Source organism: Podarcis erhardii (genome assembly GCF_964252035.2).
Source record: "Podarcis erhardii genome assembly, chromosome: 11".
NCBI classification, from domain to species: domain Eukaryota; kingdom Metazoa; phylum Chordata; class Lepidosauria; order Squamata; family Lacertidae; genus Podarcis; species Podarcis erhardii.
The window spans coordinates 36,631,648-36,654,431 of record NC_138501.1 but is presented as its reverse complement, the minus strand read 5'-3'; the positions used below and the strand labels follow the sequence as shown (position 1 = coordinate 36,654,431).

General features: G+C 40.2%; 1 protein-coding gene across 4 annotated transcripts; it reads left to right on the top strand.

The window, feature by feature from the left end:
- On the top strand, positions 1-22,784 carry GPBP1 (GC-rich promoter binding protein 1). 4 transcript variants are annotated; one of them, XM_081881129.1, is made up of 14 exons: positions 1-160; positions 1,334-2,349; positions 5,640-5,709; positions 10,053-10,086; positions 10,338-10,458; positions 15,263-15,386; positions 16,110-16,333; positions 17,063-17,129; positions 17,985-18,169; positions 18,487-18,624; positions 18,824-18,973; positions 19,651-19,835; positions 20,783-20,885; positions 21,896-22,784. In XM_081881129.1, the coding sequence occupies exons 5-14, from the start codon at positions 10,396-10,398 to the stop codon at positions 22,052-22,054; spliced, it is 1,398 nt and encodes a 465-aa protein (XP_081737255.1). In that variant the 5' UTR covers positions 1-160; positions 1,334-2,349; positions 5,640-5,709; positions 10,053-10,086; positions 10,338-10,395; the 3' UTR covers positions 22,055-22,784. The 4 variants fall into 4 exon arrangements, with proteins under 4 accessions (XP_081737255.1, XP_081737253.1, XP_081737254.1 ...); XM_081881127.1 differs by lacking the exon at positions 10,053-10,086; XM_081881128.1 differs by lacking the exon at positions 10,053-10,086 and having other exon boundaries at positions 14-172.

Genomic DNA, 22,784 nt, shown 5'->3' with positions numbered 1-22,784 from the left:
GGCATCGCTGCTGCGGCTCGGAGCGGCGCCATTTTGGGGCTGACTGACTGACTGGAGCGAGGAGTTGTGCGCGCGGCGGGGGAGAAGCGGCGGCAAAAAGGAGCTTTCAAATCCGGGACCCCGCAGGAGCTGCTGTGCTTGGCCGGGACTTGGCTGGCAGGTTAGAGCCGCGGTACGCTGGCGCCGCCGCCGCCGCCTCCTCCTTCCTCCATGCCACCCCCTCGCCGGTCGGTCGGTCGGTCTGAGGGAAGAGGTGGCGGAGGAAACAATGTTTGCGTGTGCGGAGCGTGGAGTTCCGGAGCCAGGCAGGCGAGCGGGCCCGTCCCTGGGGGAGAAGAGGCAGGGGAAGCGGGGCTCTGAGGCTCCGCGGCTGCGAAGGAGCCTCGGCCGGAGCGCGGCTCCCGTAGTTCGGTCTCTTCCCCCCGCCCCCCGGCCTGCATCGAGCCCTGGGCATGTGGCCTCTCCGTCCTTTCTCCGTCTCCCTTCCTCTTCCAAGCGGGGCGGGGGGAATAAACGGGACACCAGCTCTGTTGGGCCCCGGCTTGCTCGAGGGGCGGCAGTTGGAGGCAGCAGCTTCGAACCCCCTCCGGGCGGATTACGAGCGAGCGAAGGTGTAAATATGACAACCTCCAGCGGGAGGACTCGTCCCCGACTTTACCTGGCCATGAAATGGGACGGAAGGAGGAGGAGGGAGAGCGAAACCTGGGCAGGAAACGCGTGCGCACTCCCGTAGGTTAGACGCTAGGAGAGCCGCGGACGCCTTTCCTCCTCGCGCCCCTCCTACTTTGCTCGGGTCCCGGATCCGAGATTGCCACCTCTAAGGGGGGGGGGGGTCCTATCGTGTGTTTACTCGGAAGTAAGCCCCGCGGCGCGGAGCGGGGACTTCTCCCGACTAACTATGCCTAGGGGTAGCAGCTGCAAGTCCTCCCGTTTCACCGATCTTCCTTTTGTTCGGTTGGTTCGTTGTAGCTTTTATCTTTATTTTTTCTTTTTTTCTTTTTTGGTACGAAATTGGGCCAAGGAACGTGTTTGGTGGGAGTTTTTAATTCTTCCGGTTTTCTTCGCGCCTGTCTCCCATGATAGTACTCTTACGCCAACCGCCGTTTCACCCTGGAGTAGGACCTCCTCCCCTCCCCTTTTCGCTGCTGACTCCAGCATATGCTTCCAGCGCAATCCGCGTGGATTTCGTTGCATGTCCTTATTTTAAGGCTTCCTTGTTCACAAGTACATGGTGTTCATTATTCTCAAGAGAGCAGATTCATAATGTTGCAGATTTCCTAGATGTCTCGAGAAAGGAACATTAATTGCAGTATGTCTTGTCTCTTTTTCCCAGCCTCCTACCCCACTTCTAGGTGATCTGGATTCGGAACATGAGCTTGGATATTTTGCAACCTGTTGCCTCAGCTTGTGAAAAAAAGGTAGCTGGATGCTGACCTGCAGAGTCTGCTTCGATTGAAAGGGAAAACGTTGACTAAAAAGGGAATTGGGATTATAACCTGTTAAATTGCTTTTCCACTTCAAACACTTCTGAAGCCTGCAGAACCCGGTTTATGAACTTTTGAGATTCTTCTCCTGCTTCCCCTTAAATTCAGGATATCATCTTGGACTAATTTTTCCCCATATGGAATGGATAATTGTATAAACTTCTTAAGTTCTGCATGCTACTTTCAAGAACTGTTTTTGCTTTCTAGCTCAAACATTTCAGTCAAAACAGAGATTGACTTGATTTGTCAACTAAGTCTAGAAGATTATATTAAATGTAGCTCCCAGTTTTTCTAATATTGATGTAGAATTTATGGCAAATATTGCTTTCATTTTTTAGGCAATTTGGAATTACTTTTTACAATGATGTCTGTTTCCTAAATGAAGAGACAAAGAGCTTTATTTTTCATTTTTTAGTGGGGTTTTTTTGTAGTGTTTTGAAGAAGCAATATGGGAATATCCAGATAGCTGCTGTGTGTGGATGTCTGAATCGACTCTTAGAAATGAACTTCATTTTGAATGCAGACTTTGACTTCTCAGTTCTATTCTTTATGTCATAAAAGGTGTATTTATTTCTTTTGGAACTGATGTTTATGATAGTAAGATATACGTGGAATAGGAAAGTGAAGAAGTGTCAGAAGATAAGACAGGCTGTGAAAACCAGACTTGTCTGACTTTTTTGAAAATAACTTTTTGGAGTCCTTAAATGTGAAGAATGGGTAGCTGATTTCCAATAATCAGCCCTTGTATTGCATAGCTACGGATGTAGTATCTTTAAGGAACTCGGATCATTACTGCAAGGGAAGCAAACTGGAAAACGCAAATCACGGAGAGTTGATGCCAATTTGTGCAGTTCTCTTGGATTTTGTAAGTATTGCCTGAAACTACAATTGTTACAAATATTAATTGTAAGTGAAGTAAACCGTTGAAGATGTCCCTTTTTTGTTTTGCTTGTGTTAATATTTTTCTTTTATCAAAAGTATGAGAGGCATTTTAACACATGAAAATCTATTTTAACTATATCGGAACTTACTTGAATTCTAAGGAAGTTTATACTTACTACTTAAATTTGCAGTTTCAGCTGATTCATGACTACTTGAAAATGAATCTGATTGAACTTAAATGGACTTGCATCCTATTTAGGATTTGAACCATGTGCAGAAGTGATCATTAGGTCAGTGCCAGGCATCTTGATAGTGCTGTGATGATAGTTTATTGGACCAGGATTAAGCCTTATTTGTCTTTCTCCTCTACACCCCCACCTGATTTTAGTACTAATATCTTAGTTTCATGTAAGGTCTGAACCAGAAAACTGGTTAGCTTAATTAGAGATAGCTTAATCTGATGCATTAAAGCTGTGCAATAGAGGATTGCAACTGGCCACTAAATATAAAATTGATTGTGAGCTATCTAGAGAAAATTCTCATTCTGTTTAGTCTCTTATGTGTATGTAGTGGAAACACTTCTGTGAATGTGGAATGCTCTTCCCAGGGAGACTTGCCTGGTGCCCTCATCTTAAGGCACCAGGCAAAAGCATTCCCTTTCTCCCAGGCGTTTGTTTAATTAGACAGGCCTTTATTTAACTACCCAGTCTATGGCCTTTTAAACTGTGTGTTCAAGTGGGATTATTGTGTTTATTAGTTGCTATGGTATGTATGTACATACTATGATATGTATGTTATTATGATATACATTTATATACATTTATCTGTTGTAAACTGCCCTGTGATCCTTGGATGAAGGGCGGTATAGAAATTAAATAAATAATAATATGATAGTCCATAGCCACTTGGAACAATTTTAGATTATTTAAATGGAACCCTGATCCTACTCAGATCTTTACCTGATATCAATAATTTATTTTACAAGAGGATACTGGCATATGCTGTCCCCCAGTGCCCATTAACCTTGTACACAATTTGTTTTGATATTTTACAGAAAGCATTTTTAAAGCCCTAGCTGCCAATATATACAGCGGAACCTTGGTTGTCGAATGCTTCGGAAGTGATACAATTTGGAATGCTTCCATTTTTGAACACGCCTTGGAAGTTGAATGGCTTCTGAGGCGCGTTTCCCCACTTTTTCAATGGATTTTGCCAACTGGTAATTGTGCCTCGGTTGTCGAACGTTTTGGAAGTCGAACGGTCTTCCGGAATGGATTACGTTAGACAACCGAGGTTCCACTGTATATGATTTTGAAATGATTTTGGTGCCACTTTCCAAAGATGAGGTGCATTGGCCCCCATGTTGGCCTGGTTAATAGTAAGCCATAAACTACAGCACTTGTGGTTCATTTAACGCAAGAAGCCAAGGTTGGTTCTTTGCTTCTAGCTTCTAGTTTGTTTTGGAAATGCTAAGCTTGGTTTGCTTCCTTATGATACGCACAAGAAGAGAGGGGCAGGCACACTTGATCCATGTGTGCTAGCACACTACTTGTTTGTGGTGAGATGTGGTTTGTTTTAGACCATGATTTACTGCTAACATTCAAACTGGGCCAACATCAACTTAATATTTTTGATTATTCATTGTTATATTTCATCTCCAGAAAAAGCACATACAGAGAGTTGTTTATGCCAAGCAACTGCTGGTGTCTGGTGATATATAGCTGAGCATTTGTTAATTTTGTTGACAAGCCAGTGACAAGTGACAATGGAAAGGATACAACTCATGATTTAGAAGCAATCCTCCTTGGAAGTTACAGTGGAGAAAACAGAAGAGAAAGTAAAACAGAAACTTAATATGCTCAGGAGAAATACTTGACTCAGAAGAGAAAATAAAATAGAAACAAAAAAATACCTAGCTGAAATACTGGGCTTATAGTAAAGTTGCATAGTTCTTTATCTAGTTGTATGGTTAAATAGTTCTTTATACTAAGATAAAGCCCAGCTTGAAGAAGAATTCACCCCCTTAGGGTTAGCCTAAATAGTGCCCTCCTATTATTCCAGATAATTAGCCATGTGGTCTTAGACTGGTAGCAGTTACACTCCAGTGTCTGAGAGCCACCATGTTGAAGAATATTTACACTAGGGTCAAATGAGCCTTTGCAGTACAGTAGGGTTGCATCTTATGCAGAGGTTTGGTTCCAGTGGTTCCACATATACCCAAACCCAAATGGATAGCAGATGGGGAGGGTGGAGGAGAGAGAGAGAAAGAATTCTTAGGACTCCCAGAGCTGGCACACTCAGCAGGCCTTGCTTAGCAAGCAAGGTGGAGTGCTTGAAAACTCTTTTTGCTGGGTAACCCAAGTGGATCCTGCGTGAAAATAACTTTTAATCACTTTTCCTTGCTTGGATTTCACTTGCACTTAGGTGGTTTATGGTTGAAATCAACACAAGTTAAATGTGCTTGAGGTGTGACTGTACTGTACTTTGCAGTGGCTTGTTACTAAACACACATTTGATAGTTTCATTTTCCTGCTCATTTCAATTGGGATAAATTGGACCCCTGCTATGTTAGGCTGTAATCCTAGCTCCTCTTACTGGAACTAAGTACCATGGAATTCAGTAGAATTTGCTTCTGAGTAGACACAGGCTTGCACTGTTAGGTTTTTCTTTTTTAATGAAGATGCTGGAATACTGAAATGGTATAAGACAACTTCCCCAATAATTGTTGAGGGGTGCAGAAAGCAAAGGCATTCAAGAGCATACTGCAATTTATGAAATTGTTCAGGTATGCTAAAAAATATATTTCAAAATACTTCAAACACCTGCTAGGGTCCACAGCAATCCCACTGGCAATCCCGTTTTTGCTAGTGCATTTATGCTAGTGCATTTATGCAGTATGTCTGTGCTAAAGATGTGAAACCCCTTTTGATGATGTTCGGTGCCTTAGTGCTTATGCAGTGGTGGTGGCTAGTCTGCACTGGACCAAGGGCATGGTGTCACTCTATACATGATAGGATGGGCATAAGGTTTCTCTATACCAAATAGGATTGGTCTCTTAAGCTTTAACTTGGCTACAGAATGTTCTGTTTTAGTTGGCTGTTTAGATCCTCCGTTTTAATTTCTTCTCCAGCAGAATACTTGAGTCAACAGAGTAGATTAACTACTTCTAAATTTATCTTGCTCTGTACTTTATTAGAAGTAAAACTTGGATAGCTTCATTAGGGTAATGAGAATACAGTTGTGTTTAATTATAACATTTTAAATTTCCTGCAGGTTTATTTTCAACAGAATCCAGTGCTGCCTCAAAAAATATGTAAGATGGACAAAACAACCTAGTTACAAAGTAAGTGACTGATGTTTGGCACTATTCAAATCACCTTAAACTCCAGCATATTTACATATGTTAACCTCCCCCCCCCCCCCCCCCAAAAAAAAAATTGACAATTTAAAACCTTAAATCAGAGATTGAAGTGAAGCCTGGGAGTGAAGATTCTTCAGTGAATAAACAATTCTTTTGATCTCTGTTGGTATTTTGATTTGAACTACTTGTCTTTGAAAATTCTATTTAGTTAGCTTTTTCTTTGTGTCTGCCAATATGACAGTGAATCTCCCCTTTCCTTGTACAGCATGCTCGGTTGAGAGCTCAGTGCAGACATTTCCCATCTTTCCTAAAAGTACTTGCAGAAATCCCCTGACGATTCTGTGGATCTTTGGCTAGAGGTCTAAAATGTTGACATCAATAGAGTTTTTGTACAATATCTGTACAGAAGTGAAGGAAATCTTCATATCTGTGCATGCTAAAATGATTAGCAAGAATTTCAGACTTAATTCAGGCATCAAAAGTAAGAATTTGAATTATATAGTACAGTATGTATATAATGTATGCAGTTTCTTACTATGTAGGTCTTTAATTGCAGCTTGAAGTAGAGATTGTATCTTGGTCCCGAACAGGATATTCTGTAATTTTCCTTCCACAGAAGCATTAAAAAGTGTGCCTCAGAATGTGTGCCGCATCTTACAATGATGACAAATCCTGATAGAAGTCATAGAATGATAGTTTCTGATTATGCAACTGAAACTTTTGTATTGTGTAGAAACAATTCCATGCAAGTTATCTGTCTTAGCCTGAGTTATTGTGCCCACTTCCCTGGAAGTAAGCCCCATTGCGCTCAGTGAGTTCATGTGGTTGCTTTTACAGTATTAGAAAACAATTGTTTTCTGGTGTGTATTTTGTAGGCCATGTTGCTTTAGTTATATAGTTTCCAATTTGTTTCTGGGCCCAATTTAATGAGCTAATGTTGACCTATAAAACAGTAAATGACTTGAGGCCAGGGTTTGAAAGGCCACCTCCTTTGTGAACCCACTTGTAGAATATAGTCTTCTGAGACTTTGTTTTATGTACCACCACCTAAAGAATAAAAGTTGGTGGAAGCATGGCACAAAGCATTCCAGTTGTGGAATTTCCACTTAAGAAAGGTGAGATTGGCCCTATACAGTGGTACCTCGGTTTTCAAATGTAATCAGTTCCGGAAGTCTGTTCAAGTTCCGAAATGTTCAAAAAACAAAAACTGAAAGCGGAAGCCCCAAAATGGAAAACTCAAAATGGAAGCTGCATTTCCTGTTTGAATTCTGAGGCGCGTTCGAAAACTGAGGCATTTACTTTCGGGTTTTCGGTGTTCCAAAATCAAAGCATGTTCTCCATTGGGGTTTGTAGTTAATTCCTGCAGGTTCTCTCTTTGGCCCGAATTGAGTGCATACATAATAAATTGGTCATCCAGCACTTCACACTATATGCGGCTCCTAACATTGCAAATGGTATTTTAGAAATGTTAGGCATTGTAAGGATCTTTGTATGCAGTACAGTGATGAGATGACTGTTGTTCATTCTAGGATGGTGTAGCTGTGGATCGATAATTAAAAATGTTACGATTAATCGCCTTATTCTTGGGAAATGTGAAACTCCTACTATAACTAAATTTAGCACACCCAAGGAGCTATGATTTTTATTATAAGTGCATTCTTGTTTCTTACTGACAAAAAAAATACAGTTTTGAAACTGCACAATTTGGCCAAGTCTTGTATATATGCATGGTATGCTTATAAGTGAGTCCTGCTGCTAATCATGATGAAGACACTTCAAATGACAACTGATGCACGACAAGTGCTATAGAGTGCAAGTCTGTAGCCTGTGAGGTGTCCACAAACAAAATACTGGTGCCAACCTTGGCTTAGCTCCGTTGTCCTGCACATTTGCATGATCCTATCACGCTATGTGGTGCAAATGAGGCGCACAAGGCTGAAGAGTTGAATAATCGTGATTCTTTTTCTACTTTGGATATCTTTTCAGGGCTGTTTCACCTTGTTCTAGCCCTGGAGCAAATTAAGTGTACATGGCATGGTCATAAGCCAGGCTCTCCATTGCTCTAGTGTTCTCTGCTATTTCTTTGAACTGCATTTCCTTTCTTATGCAATCCCTAAGACTTGACGGTGATGCATTTCTTCTTAATTCTTAGTAACATAACTGTTGAAAGTTATCAATTCAGGGTGATAAGTACCTGGGTACTCCATATCCTGAAATTTCTCTCTCTCTCTCTCTCTCTCTCTCTCTCTCTCTCTCTCACACACACACACACACACACACACACACTCTCACACAGATGTATATGGGCTCAACCTATTCTTTTGATTAGAAATATTTTTTTATATTTTTGTAAACTGCCCTGCAAATTCAGTTAATAGTTATAGAAATTACCGTATTTTTCGCCCCATAGGACGCACTGCCCTATAGGACGCACCTAGGGTTTTTTTGGGGGGGGGGGAATAAAGAAAAAAAATTATTTACCCCCCAGGCACGGGGCTGGTGGGAGCGCAGGCAGCTCTGCGCGACCCTCCGGAGCCCGGCTTGACTTGGCGCCGGGCTCCGGAGGGTTGCGCAGAGCTTCCTGAAGCCTGGAGAGCGAGAGCCTCTCGCTCTCCAGGCTTCAGCGAAAGCCTGTATTTGCCCCATAGGACGCACCCACATTTCCCCTTCATTTTTGGAGGGAAAAAGTGCGTCCTATAGGGCGAAAAATACGGTAACTCATGCAGTCATTAACAGCTTTTAGGTGCTTTTCAATATAGACTTGGAAACGCATCAAATATAGCTTGCTGCTTACAAGATGTTAGGGCCCCCGCGCTCCACTAACAACATCTCCATGCCATTAGATAGATACTTAATAGAAAACCCCATCCACTCTTGCTTTTGAATTGTGTAGTGTAGCTGGTATGATGACATGACTGAGCTGTAGCATTTCCCAGAAAGTGGTGACCTTCAACTCTAGAGCTGTGAGATGCAGTTTAAATGACTGCACCCATGATTGTATGGATTGATGTGGAATAAAATTAAACTTAGGCGACATTTTATTGGGTTGTCAACTTTGATTGTAACCTGATATGCTCACTCTCCCTAGAGTTTACAGTTTCTAATGATGAGGACTGTTTTATTTCAAACTAGAAATAAAAGCATCAAAAAAAAAAAAAATTAAAACTGTTTTTGTTTATACTAGGTTAGACCCAGACTTGATTTTCTGTGAATGGAAAGCTTGCAGAAGAGACTGGATGCAGTGACTGCCCTTAAGAATAAGAAGGGTGGGAAGCAACCTGGATTGTCAAATGACTGTATACTGGGGTGCATTTTAGCCTATGCTTGTATTAAAACTACTACATGAGCTTGACCTTGGCAGAGTGAGATGTGAGATAGTGGTATAGTGAAAATGATTGCAGATTTTACTTTTTGTCAGTTGGCCAGAGAAACTCCTTGTAAAACTTCCATATTAAGCATGAAATCCATAATTAATGAAGTGCTGAAGATGAAGATGGCTATGAGATATTCAGCCACTGAATATGAACTGAACTGAAAAGGAACTGTCACATACTGTTGCTCAGCAGTTAAGATCATTGTAGCCTGTAAAAGGGCTGAGCAACTTTGTTCAGTATTGAGGGTCACATAAAAATGGAAGTCAGAATACACACAGTATCTGAAGATTCAGAAAACTGTTAAATGCTAGATATGATGTATATATAGATTAGGGTAATACCAAACACTTATTCTGTGGTAGTCAGGAATTGGTACTGTCATTTGAAAATCCTCATTTTCCTATGATAGAAGGAAATATCCTTCACTGAGTTGCTGCAAAACTGACTTGTGACATGCCTTTTGTGGTAGAGAGCATGCCTCTCTTCAGTCTTTCTGCCTTTAACCTAGCAGACAGGCTAAGCTCAAAATATATCTGCCCATATAATGAAAAAGTAATAATCTCAGCCTGCAGTTTGCTTGACTATAGATAAGTGGCAATCCAAAATACAGTGTATTGGGAGGTGATGGATAGGTAGCTCATAGAGGGATTCCCAGAAGAGGCTGCAGTGGTCTTCCAGCTCTGCTAGCTCCTTCACCTGTCAGTCTCAGGGCCCAGGATCCAGATCCACAGGCCAGCTGGTGCTGCTACTGGCCACTTTCCTTGTCTGGCTGATGTTGAAATTTGGTGCTTCTGCCATGGATTGCTATAAAGAGTGGCAGGAGGAACTGTTTCCGCCTGCTTCTGAATTTGTGGTAGCAACAGCAGCACCAGGAGGTGAAAAGCAAGGAGGAAGCACACAGAAGCAGTGGCTTCTTATGGAACTTACAGGGCAATCCTTGTCTTCTTACAGGCAAGTCCTGCTGAATTCAGTGGGACTTTCCCAGGTAAGTGTGATTAGAATTGCAGTCTAAGACATTAACATTGCTGGTGTTAAAATCTTCACTGACTCCCAGTTTATTTCAGTGCTTTTCCAAGTACACTTGGTGAATAGTTTTTAAATTTGTGTTTGTGTTAGCTGTGATTCTTGAATGTTATTGTGGTTCTTTTCACTTGTTAAGTTTCTTTGGGGATATTAAAGTCTTACTGCAAGATATGTGATTAAAAATATAAATCCTATATTTCCCTTCTCTGATAGGTATTTGCCATGAGGTGTTGAAGCCTTGTTTTCACTGATTTGGAGAGACTGGACCTAAATGGCGCAGCATGACTTTGCTCCAGCCTGGCTTAATTTTCCTACTCCACCATCATCATCAAAGGTCTGTTCTTACAGTTCATTATGAGTATCAGCACCAACTTACCTTTCACCTTTGAAATTAGCAGAGGTTGTGTAAACCATTCATTAGTATACTAGACTCAGTAGTGCAGCTACTGTTAGATCCTGGACTTAATGATGTAATGACTCCAACCCTTCTCTCATCTCCCCCCGGCCAACCCCATGCTTTTCAGTGGTTTTTATATTCAAGAGATATTAGAACAAAAATCTCAAAGAAAAAATGTTTTCCAAAAGGGAGACTAAATTTTGCAATTTAAACAGATCATGCCACCATGATAGTTATTACTATTTATTAAATTTGTATACTGCCCTCTGCCCGTAGGTCTCAGGGCGGTTGGCTGCAGCAATCAAATGTAATTTGCCTCTGCTGCCCTAATAGTAAACACCACAATTAACTTGGGAATAATACCAAAAGTGCATGCCTGGCTCGCCTCCTTTTGACTGTAAAATTCATTTAAAATAAGCAAGCAAGCAAACAGGCAAGAAAAGTGGTCAGCTGGTGCTGACCGTATGTTCCAGATTTTTCTGGGTTTTTTTGTTTAAAATCTTATTGGTGTATGCCTCTCTTTGTAAAAATAGCCTAGTTTAAATGAAACATTATTATGATACAAGCATGTTAATAGAATTATATTTTAAACAGGTAAAACATTGTAAATTGGCCATTATTTTACAGCAGTAGGAATACCACTCTGTAGAGCTTACCTTCTTGCCTCCCCAAATTGCATTGTGGTGCTTATTGTTTTGAATAGTTTTCAGCTTATGTATGTTTGCCACCATAAGTTCTCTGGAGGAAGGACTGGTTTAAAAAGTTTTTTAAAGGGTCATATCCAACCATGTCCATGTGCAAGTTCAATGAACTTTACCTTCCTCGCTTTCACCCCTGCAGCTCTCCACACATCCTCAAAACCTGCTCTAGAGGGTTGGGCAACTCTGGAGCAGATTTTGGGAGGGCAAAGCCCCATTCTGTTAGCAGAAGTCCATTCATGTAATGCTCAGTTCTGCCCAATAATTTATTGCTCTTTTTTATATCATTGTTTTGCAGTAACAGCTATGTAATTTGGGGTTTTGTGGTGTGTGTGTGTGTGTGTGTGTAGTTGGCATAAGTGTCAACCCTGTTTATCTCATCGGCTTGGATCCAGAGATTTTTTTTTTTTTTTTTTTTGCACAAGTGGAAAAGTGCTTCCCCTTGAACAAAGTAGATCTGCTTGATTTGTCCAGTTTCCCTTTCCTGACTCCTTTGTCCCATTCCACTCTGTTCCAGGTGGTCTATCAATCTTTAGTCACAGCATTTGGGTCTAGGGAGGAGCCAGAAAAACTGATGTGTGAGCAGAGTTCCACTCAATTGTCTCTGGATCTTACCCATAGTGTTTTGCTGGAAAAATACTTGATAATTACCGTATTTTTCCATGTATAAGACTATATTTCCCCCCTATTTTTTCAAGTTTAAAATGGGGGGGTCATCTTATACACAGACAGTGCATATGGGAGATTTCTTTATTTGGAGTCCCAAAAAATAGGACTCGTGTTATACATGGGGACGTGTTATACATGGAAAAATATGGTATTTGACTGGTCAAGTGCCCCCAAAAGATCACCATGGTTTAAAAGAACAAGTCATATGTTTTGTTAATGTGGACTTTGCAGTGGACCTGACATCCATTTAGAGACAAAGCTCACTACATTCTTGTCCTGCTTTATGCTTGCCATTTACATGCGATTGAAAATGATTAAATTCTCTAACTATGAATAATCAAACTCTACAAATCAAGCAGCATGGATGACTTGTAGAGAAATAATTTTGCCTAGCTTTCATTTCTTGACATTTTTTGGAGCCTGAACCTATTCACATTTGCTGAAATGTGGGACTTATTTGAAAAGTAAATGTACATTTTAAATCTGGTGTTCATCACATTGGGCAGAATCCAACTTTGTACAACTTCGTACTCATGCAATGGGATTTCTACCTTCCTCTCCTCTATCTGCACCCTCAAGTTGGCTTAAGGGTTCAGGACCCTCTGGAGCAAATTTGAGGGGCCTGTAAGAGGAAGGGGAGGAAGTGAAGTCTGATGTGTGAGTGGCTTTGAATGTAATGTATTGTTTTTAATCACTCTGACTTGTTCTGGACATGAGTTCTTGGTATTTGGTCTGACTGCAAAACAACATCAACTGCATTATTATAGTACAGGCAACGGACGATTTTTGTGTGTCCAATTGATGCACAACCGCACACATTGTGGCAACCTGGAAGTGGCCATTGCACTGAATGACCTGGAATGCAACTGCCACGCAAATCGGGGGGGGGGGGGGCTGTGTCACTAAAGTGACCGGTCAATGTAAATATATGTTTTGTAGTGCTCGTTTGTTTCTCATTGACCTTATCTTAACATTCATTTAAAACCTCATGAGGGAATGGGAGAAGCAAACTGGAAATACATTGTGATGCCAATAATGTGTAGAGTAGTTAAAGCTAAAAATGACTTTCTGATGGCAACTTACCACTTTGAAATACGTGTGATGTGTAAAGAAACAACCCCCCAACAAAACCCAGAAAAGATCTTGCTTTGTAAACCTTTAAGTGAAAATGCCACCATATTCTGTTTGCAAGATGTAATACTTCTCTTCCTCTGTTCTTTGGTATCAACTTGTTTTCTACCTTGCAATAGGGTAGAGATCAATAATAGCTTGAAAGGTCATAAATCAACCAAACTTTTAACAACTCACTTTGCAATATCAGCATGCTTGATGGAACACTAGCTCCACCATGTGCTGAAAGTGCAGACTGCATGTTTGCACTTAGGTGCAAGATTTCTTGAAACTAGTATCGAAATAGTAACTTGAACAGTTGTACCTTGGTTGACGAACGCCTTAGCAGTTGAACATTTTGGGTCCTGAACGCCGCAAACCCGGAAGTGGGTGTTCTGGTTTGCCAACATTCTTTTGGAAGCTGAATGTCCGACGTGGCTTCCGCAGCGATTGGCTGCAGGAAGCTCCTGCAGCCAATTGGAAGCTGTGCCTTGGAAGTCAAACATTTTGGAAGTTTAACGGACTTCCGGAACGGCTTCCATTCAGCTTCCAAGGTACGCCTGTATAGGACATACCTCAAAGAATAGGTGGTCATGAGGAGGAAAATGCAGGTGGTTACAAATAGTTGGCAGTTTTAGCTGGCCAGTACAGTGGTACCTTGGGACACGGGTGGCGCTGTGAGTAAAACCTCAGCGCCTAGGACTTGCTGATCGCTTGGTTGGCGGTTCGAATCCCCGCGGCGGGGTGCGCTCCCGTTGCTCAGTCCCAGCGCCTGCCAACCTAGCAGTTCAAAAGCACCCCCGGGTGCAAGTAGGTAAATAGGGACCTCTTACTAGCGGGAAGGTAAACGGCGTTTCCGTGTGCTGCTCTGGTGCTGGTTCGCCGGAGCAGCTTTGTCACGCTGGCCACGTGACCTGGAAGTGTCTTCGGACGGCGCTGGCTCCCGGCCTCTAGAGTGAGATGAGCGCACAACCCTAGAGTCTGTCAAGACTGGCCCGTACGGGCAGGGGTACCTTTACCTTTACCTTACAGTGGTACCTTGGTTTAAGAACAGCTTAGTTTATGAACAATTTGAATTAAGAATGCTGCAAACCTGGAAGTAGGTTTTTGGTTTGTGAACTTTACCTTGGAATAAGAACATGTTTCGCTTCCTGTTAAGTGTGTTCCATTTGTAAATAGAGTCCCCCACTGCTATGGGAAAGCACGTCGTGGTTTAAGAACGCTTTGTTTTAAGAATGGACTTCTGGAACGGATTAATTCGTAAACCAAGGTACTACTGTATAGCTTTGTACAGTAATAGCAAAGAATGGTGCTATAGCAGTATGACTCTGCTACTGTTTAATTTGCCCTGGCTCAGTTTCTTTTAGAGGTAAATTAAATTTTGTCATTCTCTTTAAAAGCCTTTACAGTTTCAGACCCAGTTGTTTCAAAAGATTCTCTAGCTTGCCAGGTGAGGTAATAAGTTAGTGACCCTGTACTATGTCTTATCACCATTGTGTAGGTGAGGCTATATGGTAGGACCTTTTTGATAGTGGAGCCTAGGCTTTCAAACTTGCTCACCTAGGAAACCAGTCTGCTGCTCATCTTACAGATACTGTATTCTAATAGTTGGTTTAAAATTTGTGCTTTGTGAGGTGTTTTTACTGTAGAGCAGTTTCATTTTTCTGGTTTGTTGTTGTGCTTATTAGGTTATTTTGCTGCTTATTTTTATTTAAATACATGTATATACTTACAATGCATTTTAATGAAGTTTCTTTATCTGTATACTGCCTTAGAGGCTTTTTGAAGAAATGCACTGATAAATCAATATATGTAAACACAGACGTGCAAGTACAGACAAATATATTTCATGACAGTTATACCTGGCAGCTACAGAACGCAGGTAAAATGGCAGTGTGCTGCTTGTCAGTTGCTCTGGAAGTTTATAATGGCTTTATCCCCCCTTTACTCTTGCCCTTTTAAAATGTGGTTTTTTTGGGGGGGGGTATTGGGTTGTTGTTTTTATTTTGATTATGTATTTTGTGGTTTTATATTTTGATTTTATTCTTAAAACCGCCCTGAGACCCCCAGGTATAGGGTGGTATATAAATTCAATAAATAATAATAATATTCTTGGGGATGGTTTTAGTGGCTTCAGATTTAGAAAAACTGAAAAGTGTTTAAACACCAAACCTTTGCACTCTTGCATGCCAACACAGTAGCTGAAGATGATTTATTTAGTATTGCTGTTGTAGACCTCACTTAATATTTGTGTTTACTTTTAGTCATCACTAAATTTTGAGAAGCATTCCGACAGCTTTTCATGGACAGAGAATCGTTATGAAGTTAACCGTAGGCGACACAATTCTTCTGATGGATTTGATCCTAGTAGTGGTCGCTCAAATGGAGGTTTGTATGTGTTTAACCCTCCAGATACAGTGTAACCCTATTTTATTTTTACTGTTTTTTAAGTGTTGAGCCGCTCATAAACCCTTCAAACAGTTCACTGTGTAAGCTGAAATTGATATCGGTGACTGTATTGGCTAAACTGAAAACTCCATGCAGCACAACTACAGAACTGCTCTTTGGATGAAGAGCCATAAATTGTGCTTTATCCTCTGTAGTATAGCTATAGGAGGGTGAGCGACACTTGGATGTGTTTTATAAAATTACCACCCCAAATTTACTTTCCAGTATTTGTATATTTCATATTACTGCACCAAGAAAAAACAAACTTTTTCAAAGTTTTGATGAGTTTTTTTGCATGTTAACTGTCCCTTCTCTAAAAGTTTAAAGAAAATTTATACATTAAAATCCTATGCTGGATTGCTTATTTCTTTTCTTTTATGGATGATAGCTTCTGTTTATTCTTTTGAAATTAATACTTCTGCTGCAGCTCACTTATTACACAACATACTTTTGTCTTTTTTCGACACTACTCTTAGATTTTCTGAGTGACTAACCATGGGATCTTATTCTAATTTTTAATATCATCAATCATTTCAATTATTTCAGTTCCTAATTTACAATTCCACCAAACTTCAGTTATTTTTAGCACGCTACATTTTAATTTTTTCCTGCACAGTAATTTTTTTGGAAACTGCTTGTAACTTTGCCATTTTAAAATCCAAGGGCATTTGGGAAGAAAGGAGAGAAATGGCTGGCGTTCACAAGGTAGAAATGGCACTGAAAACACACACCACAGAGTGGGATATCATAGCGGAGGTTCACGTGCTCGCGCCAGTAGCTTTCAGTCTGGAAAAAGCCAAGGGTTGCATGAAAAAAATGCTCCAGAAAGTGAGACTCTGAAAAAGGAAGACAAGGAAGAACCCAAACAATTTGAAGCTGAAGATTTTGTAAGTTAATCATAATGAATTCATTCACTCGCAGAAGTGAATCATTTATGTGCTTTCATTGAGCTTTAATCAAGACCTCCATTGGTAGAAGTGCACTCCTGACCTTTACTTGACAATGGGAATTTGGTGTCAGTTCTGATAGGTGCTGAGAGCAAGTCCTCACTGGGATCAGCTACAGTACGGAGTTCCTATTTGGGAACTTCTTAGTACAGCCAATCTGATGAAAGCAGGGGCTTGCAGTCAGTGCTGACCCCTACTTTCAGCAGGGATCTTAATTTTCAGCCTGGCTTGAGTTATGATTTCAGGGTGGTTCCAGATGATTAACAGGTGAGTGGCCTTGCCAGCCTGTGAAAATGGCCTGTGTGGTGTAGGTGACATCAAGATCTGGTCTGCCAGTGGGATTCTGTTCCCAAACCCTGCTTTACAGCCTCTCTGGAGTGAGATGGAAAGTAAAGATAGCATTGGATATTGCATAGTGATGACTTTGAACCCCAAATTCTTGGGTGACCTCTATTGGTGGTTTTATGTAGATTTCATTTTGTTAGATGTAGGTTTCATTGAGTGATGCTGAAATAAGATTCAGCACCCTCATTGGTAAACATCATTTGCCAGAACTGAATCATCTCTCTAAATTTAATATTTATGATCTGGCACATTAAATTTTAAATATTGGATATTTTCCAGCAGATCTTAAATCAAACTGTATTTTGTTTTCCCCCTTCTTTTCAGCCATCCCTGAATCCTGAATATGAGAGAGAACCAAACCAGAATAAATCATTAGCTGCTGGTGTTTGGGGTAAGAGCATTGGGCTTTAAATTACAGTAAAGCTTTTGAGTGTCATTTTGTTAGAAAGTGCCTTTGAAGTGATATTTATTGTTGTACTTTAATTCAGCTATACTTTGTGATGCTGTTTGATTTTTGTGATGCATTTATTGAGCATTGAAAACTATCAAAATAATGTGGCTGTGCTTATCATAAGGAGTTATAATGTGTGCATATTCACATTCTTGCACTAAAGATAGCCACCACGTGTTAGTGTTCCTGAAACCATGATGGCTGTGCATTGATAGAGAAAACTTCTGATGTAAGTGGGGCCTGGAGCAGGATGTTACAGTATATGCATGCCACCTAACAAGAATTAGGTGTCAGCCAGCTGTGCCCTCCTCCCAAGATAGTCCATTCCATGCTCCATTCTGTTTTTATTTTCTAAGTATCATGCAGCATCACATGGCTACTAAGCATGCTTGGTTATTCTTGGGCCATGTTTTGGGGTTTTTTCTCACCTTAGGTTTTGTATTTAATTTTTTTTTGTACTTCACAAAGACTTTGGGGTTCCTTCAAGTATGCTGATGCCTCCCTCTTTTTAAAGTCATTTTGTTTTGTTTCATGTTCTGCTGGCAGTCTTTTATGGTGGGGTCAAGATGATGTTCTGTGCCTAAAGCTGTTGGACTGTTTTAAATACTGTCTCTTCTTAAGTCAGACGGTTTCTTTCAGTTCCATGGTACCTGGTTATAAACATGAACACTTATTTTGCTATGATGATCTACAGAGTATAAGGAGAACTGTATCAACTGAGCCTCTTCAGTGTTTTCCTGCTGAATTAAAAAATATCAAAGCAATATATAAGATGAAACTTTTGTTTCTTTGCAGAATATCCTCTGAACCCAAAATCTAGATCTCCACGAATGCTGGTTATAAAAAAAGGCAGTACGAAAGATTTACAGATATCTGGATTCCCTGTAGCAGGAAATATTCATTCACAGTCAGTCAAGAATGGAACTGGTACAAGTGTCTATAAAGGTTTAGTTCCTAAACCTGTCATTCCACCTGCAAAGGTAAGATGCGTATAAGTAATGTGTCTTGGAGGAGGGGATTGCAGATTCTTTTCTTGTTTTGTAATGTATCTCTTGTTACCTCTCTCTCTTTCTCATTGCCTTCTCTTTCTCTTTGTCAAAATTTAGATTCTAAGCTTCTCAAGGGGCCAACCCCTCTCTTCAATTTTATTTATTTATTTATTTATTTTGCATATATTGTCATGTAGACTGATGGTGCTATATAAGCATGTTTAGGTTCTTGTCATAAACATTAAATAATGTAAAGAATTTAGTTTATTAACCTGGTCAAAAATTATTCATCATTTTGATTTATTTAGACAACACAGTGGAAAAGCCAAACAAAAGACAACAAACTTGGCCCTCCATTTCCTCATGATTCTCCATATGGTATTGGAAACTTTAGTGCTTTCAAATCTACTGCTAAGGCTGTTGGATCACAGAATTCAGTGAAAGAGGTACAGAAAAATTGGTTACTTTTTTATTTGGGGTATTTCTAGTTTTGAGAAGCTATGTTTCATGAACTTGTGATTTTTGAGAATTAAATGGAAACTTGAAACTATATATAAATAAAACAGAAATACTGGCAGCTGAACAAAATGAAGCATTGCCATGAAGTTTTTCTTAATCTCAGTATTGTGTGTTTCTCCACCATAGTGTAATCGATCAAATTCCTCATCTCCAGTTGATAAACTTGGCCAGCCTCGCTTAACCAAATTGACTCGAATGCGCACTGATAAGAAGAGTGAATTCTTGAAGACACTGAAACGGGATCGAGTGGAAGAGGAGCATGATGGACAAGAGAAGGTACTACAAATTTTGTACAGAGGGTCATGTGTGTTTCATTTTTTACTACAGATGACTTTCAGCCTACATGGGGGCTGCGTTCTGAGGATAGTGCATAAAGCCAAAATTGTGTATAGTCAATGGGTTCAGTGACGGGTGGGATTGCCAGCGTCTTCTTTAAGATTTGTGATGCCATGTTGATCATAAAGAGTGACGTAAAATGTAGATAAGGATTGTCTTCTATTGGGAATCTACTTAAAGGAATATCTTCCATAGTGAACTTAGCATATGTTGGTCATCAGAACTTACTGGCTCTATCCTAAGTAGCTTAAAATTCAGCTGTTTTAGTCAGTCCTGTACCACACACCAAAAGAAAACAGAGGTACTTTGTGCTTCACAATTCAGAGATAACAGTCTCATTAGTCACGATGTCTATATGCTCTCCCCTGAAAGACACTTGATTGGGTGGGAGCAACAGCAGCAGAGTTCCATTGCACTCATGTCTTGCTTGTGGGTTTCTCAGAGACATCTATTGGCTTCTGTGGAAAATGGAATGCTGGACAAGCTCTAGCAGTGCTCTTCTATGGGCTTAACTTCCAGTGGGATGCAATATGTCGGCTTGTTGCATCTTTTTATATTCATGCAAATCGTGGACAAATCTTTTTGGAATTTACTCAAATATGTGACTTCTTTAACAGGATGATGATGAATTTAATTTACATAACAGCAACAATGGTCACGAAGAAAGGGACATAAACCGAAACTTTGAAAATGAAATTCCTCAAGAAAATAGAAATGCTATAATGATGTCTCAGCAGATCATTCGGTCATCAACATTTCCACAGACCGATGTCCTTTCAAGCTCACTTGAAGCAGAGCATCGGTATGTATTTTTCCAGTTACTGACATGGTTTTAACCTGTTGAAAAATACTGCTTGCTGGAAGGATAGGTATACAGCAGCGGCAGGGAAATGTTTTGACCTGGTGGAGCAGAACCTTGTACTTTTGACAGGTAGGCGGGACAACCTGTCAGTCGACTGACAATCAATTCCCAGTGGAACTCAGTCATGCAGTTGATCCAGTAGGCTTGAACTCAGCGCACATCAGCTGATGGGCAGTGACTTCATCTTGGTTTTCTGCAAGGATCAGCTATGCTATCAAGTTTCTCAGGGGAACAACAGCACAGCTGATTAAGCCATACTTCCACCTGCCCCACACCTGATGTCACATAATGACAGGTGTAGGGCAGGTGTCTCTGGTTTGGGGAAAATAGTATCATGGGCAAAATTTAGCCCCTTGCCTGGCCAAATTTGACTTGAGGACTGAAGGTTCCCCACCCCTTGTATACAAGGTTAAGTTTGCTTACAATAGGAATTAACTTGATCGTTTTGATTCAGTATTTCACATGCTGCACATAAATAGTTATTGTCATTCAGCTGTATGGTCCTTGGAAGTGTTGTTTTATTTATATTGTTTTAAGTTGAACATTTGCCTCTGTTCTATCCTAAAGAATGGGTTAGAAATACATTAGATAAGCATCCATGTATAGACCCCTGTCATGCACTGGGTTTTCTGATGTATTGATGTTCTTTCTGTACTGTTCTTTCTCGAATGGGAAGAAGAGAGGCATGAAGAAAAAATGGGCAGGGAAGTGAAGCAAACCTTTTGCTTTTTCAATCACTTTCTCCAAAAAGTCTTAAGAATGCAAGGTTCTGAGAGCTGGCCAGAAGATGAATTAAATTGCACCCTTCAGAGCAATTAGATTGGGTCTGGAGAATGAAAGTTGCTGATCTTTTTATAAATGTCCACATTTTTATTTCTTTTGTAAAGATTGTTAAAGGAGATGGGTTGGCAGGAAGACAGTGAAAACGATGAGACCTGTGCTCCGCTAACTGAGGATGAAATGAGGGAATTTCAGGTCATTAGTGAACAGGTGAGAGCAAAAGCTAGCCCTGCATAACTTGAGTTTGTTATGTTTCAAGTGAAATATTCTATTGAGTGGGATAGAAGATGGACATCTTTCTTACATTCCATATTGAAGCATTTCAGTGTTAAAATGATAAACTCTAGTACCTTCTTAATGCCTGAGAGAACCAATAGCTCATATAAGCCTCCATATTTTTGTGCTGCCCGCACAACTATTTATGGTGGCAATGGGAATCGTGTTTTCCTGTAAGAGCCTGTTTGTTAGATACACATTGGTGAGTGTTTTAAATTACAAGGGCAAGAAGTTTCTTACTGTTGGTTGACGTCTTATTTAAACTTTTCGCATCCTGTTCCATCCCTTGGATTTGAGCCTTGAATATTGCAGGGGGAATTTCCAATATTTGGTCTGAGGAGATATTTTGTAAATCTACTGGTTCAGAGATACGGGAGGGGAAGATGGGTATCTAGAAACTAGGTAATTCCTATAAGACCATAGACCCTTATTCGAAGGGATGTTTGAACTATTTGAATTGGGTTTGAAATGGGGATCAGCTTACTAATGGCTGCATAAAGTTTTTTGTATTCATATTAAAGTAGCCTCCCCTCTTTATCCAGTTCAGCTTTATAGAATCAGGGATGTGGCAGTAGAGACAACTTACTGTATATATGCAAACAATGTGTAAACCATACTCAGTTTATGGGAAATGGAATTGTAACTAGAGATTTACATCTATGTTCATGGCTCTCTTTAACCTCATACTTTGACTTGAGATCTAATGACAGGAATCTGATTACATGCTTATTTTCATGATTGTTACTAACCCCCCCCCCAAAAAAAAAACAACCCTGGAAATGCAAGCATCTACAAAACGTAGTACTAATGCCATTGTTGAATCTTGCAAAGTTAATTTTTGTTGCCAAACGTGAAATACACACGCTTGACACCTTGTACAAAAATAAATGCTTTTCAATCTGCCATTTTCAGACAGCTAAATTGATTTGTGCTTTAAATTTCAGTTACAAAAAAATGGCCTTAGGAAAAATGGTATTCTAAAAAACGGCCTCATCTGTGACTTCAAATTCAGTCCCTGGAAAAACAGCACTTTCAAACCAACAATTGAGAATGAAGACACGGAGACAAGCAGCAGTGACACATCAGATGATGACGATGTGTGAAGATTGCTAGAGGATGTCTGCCTTGCATCTTGTGCAGTTTGAGAATGAATCGTTCAAAAGAGGGGAGAACTATAATTTTACATAGTGACATGCCCCCTTAGAGGAAGGATCTTTTGGACTCCTCGTGAAGGAACCTAAGAATGTTGTGTTGATGAGCTGTGTTGAACATGACTATAATTTCTGTAAATGAATGTTGTAGAAATGAGGACTTTGCCCCAACATTGACTTTCTTCATCACTGCAGCATTTCTCTGACGAGCAATGTGACAATGTAAGAGAATGAGATTTTCTCATTTAATAATAATAAAAAGATTATGTAATGTTTGGCAAAGTTTTTGTCTTAAGACTGCAGGTCTAAGGGAGAAAAGGGCAGCTTGACACAGTGTGTTGCTTACTGAGACGGATTTCTTCTACAGTGGGAATCTACAGTTTTCACTTTGTGCACAGACAATAGACAATATAGCATGTTTGCTAAACAAAAAATAAAATAAAAAATGACATAAGTGCACTAAGACATCCATTTCCTGAACTGTTGTAATTGTTCCACATACCAGTAATTCTCTAGCAGTTTGTACTACAGTAATTATGAAAAGACTTGCTTCAATTCTAAACTTCACAGAACTGGTGTAAATCAAAAGCTTTATTTGGATGCTGCAAGACCCAGGAATCTGGATCCTCCACAATGAGTGCTGATTCTTTGTGGGGAAAATAAACATTATTTTGATAAATTA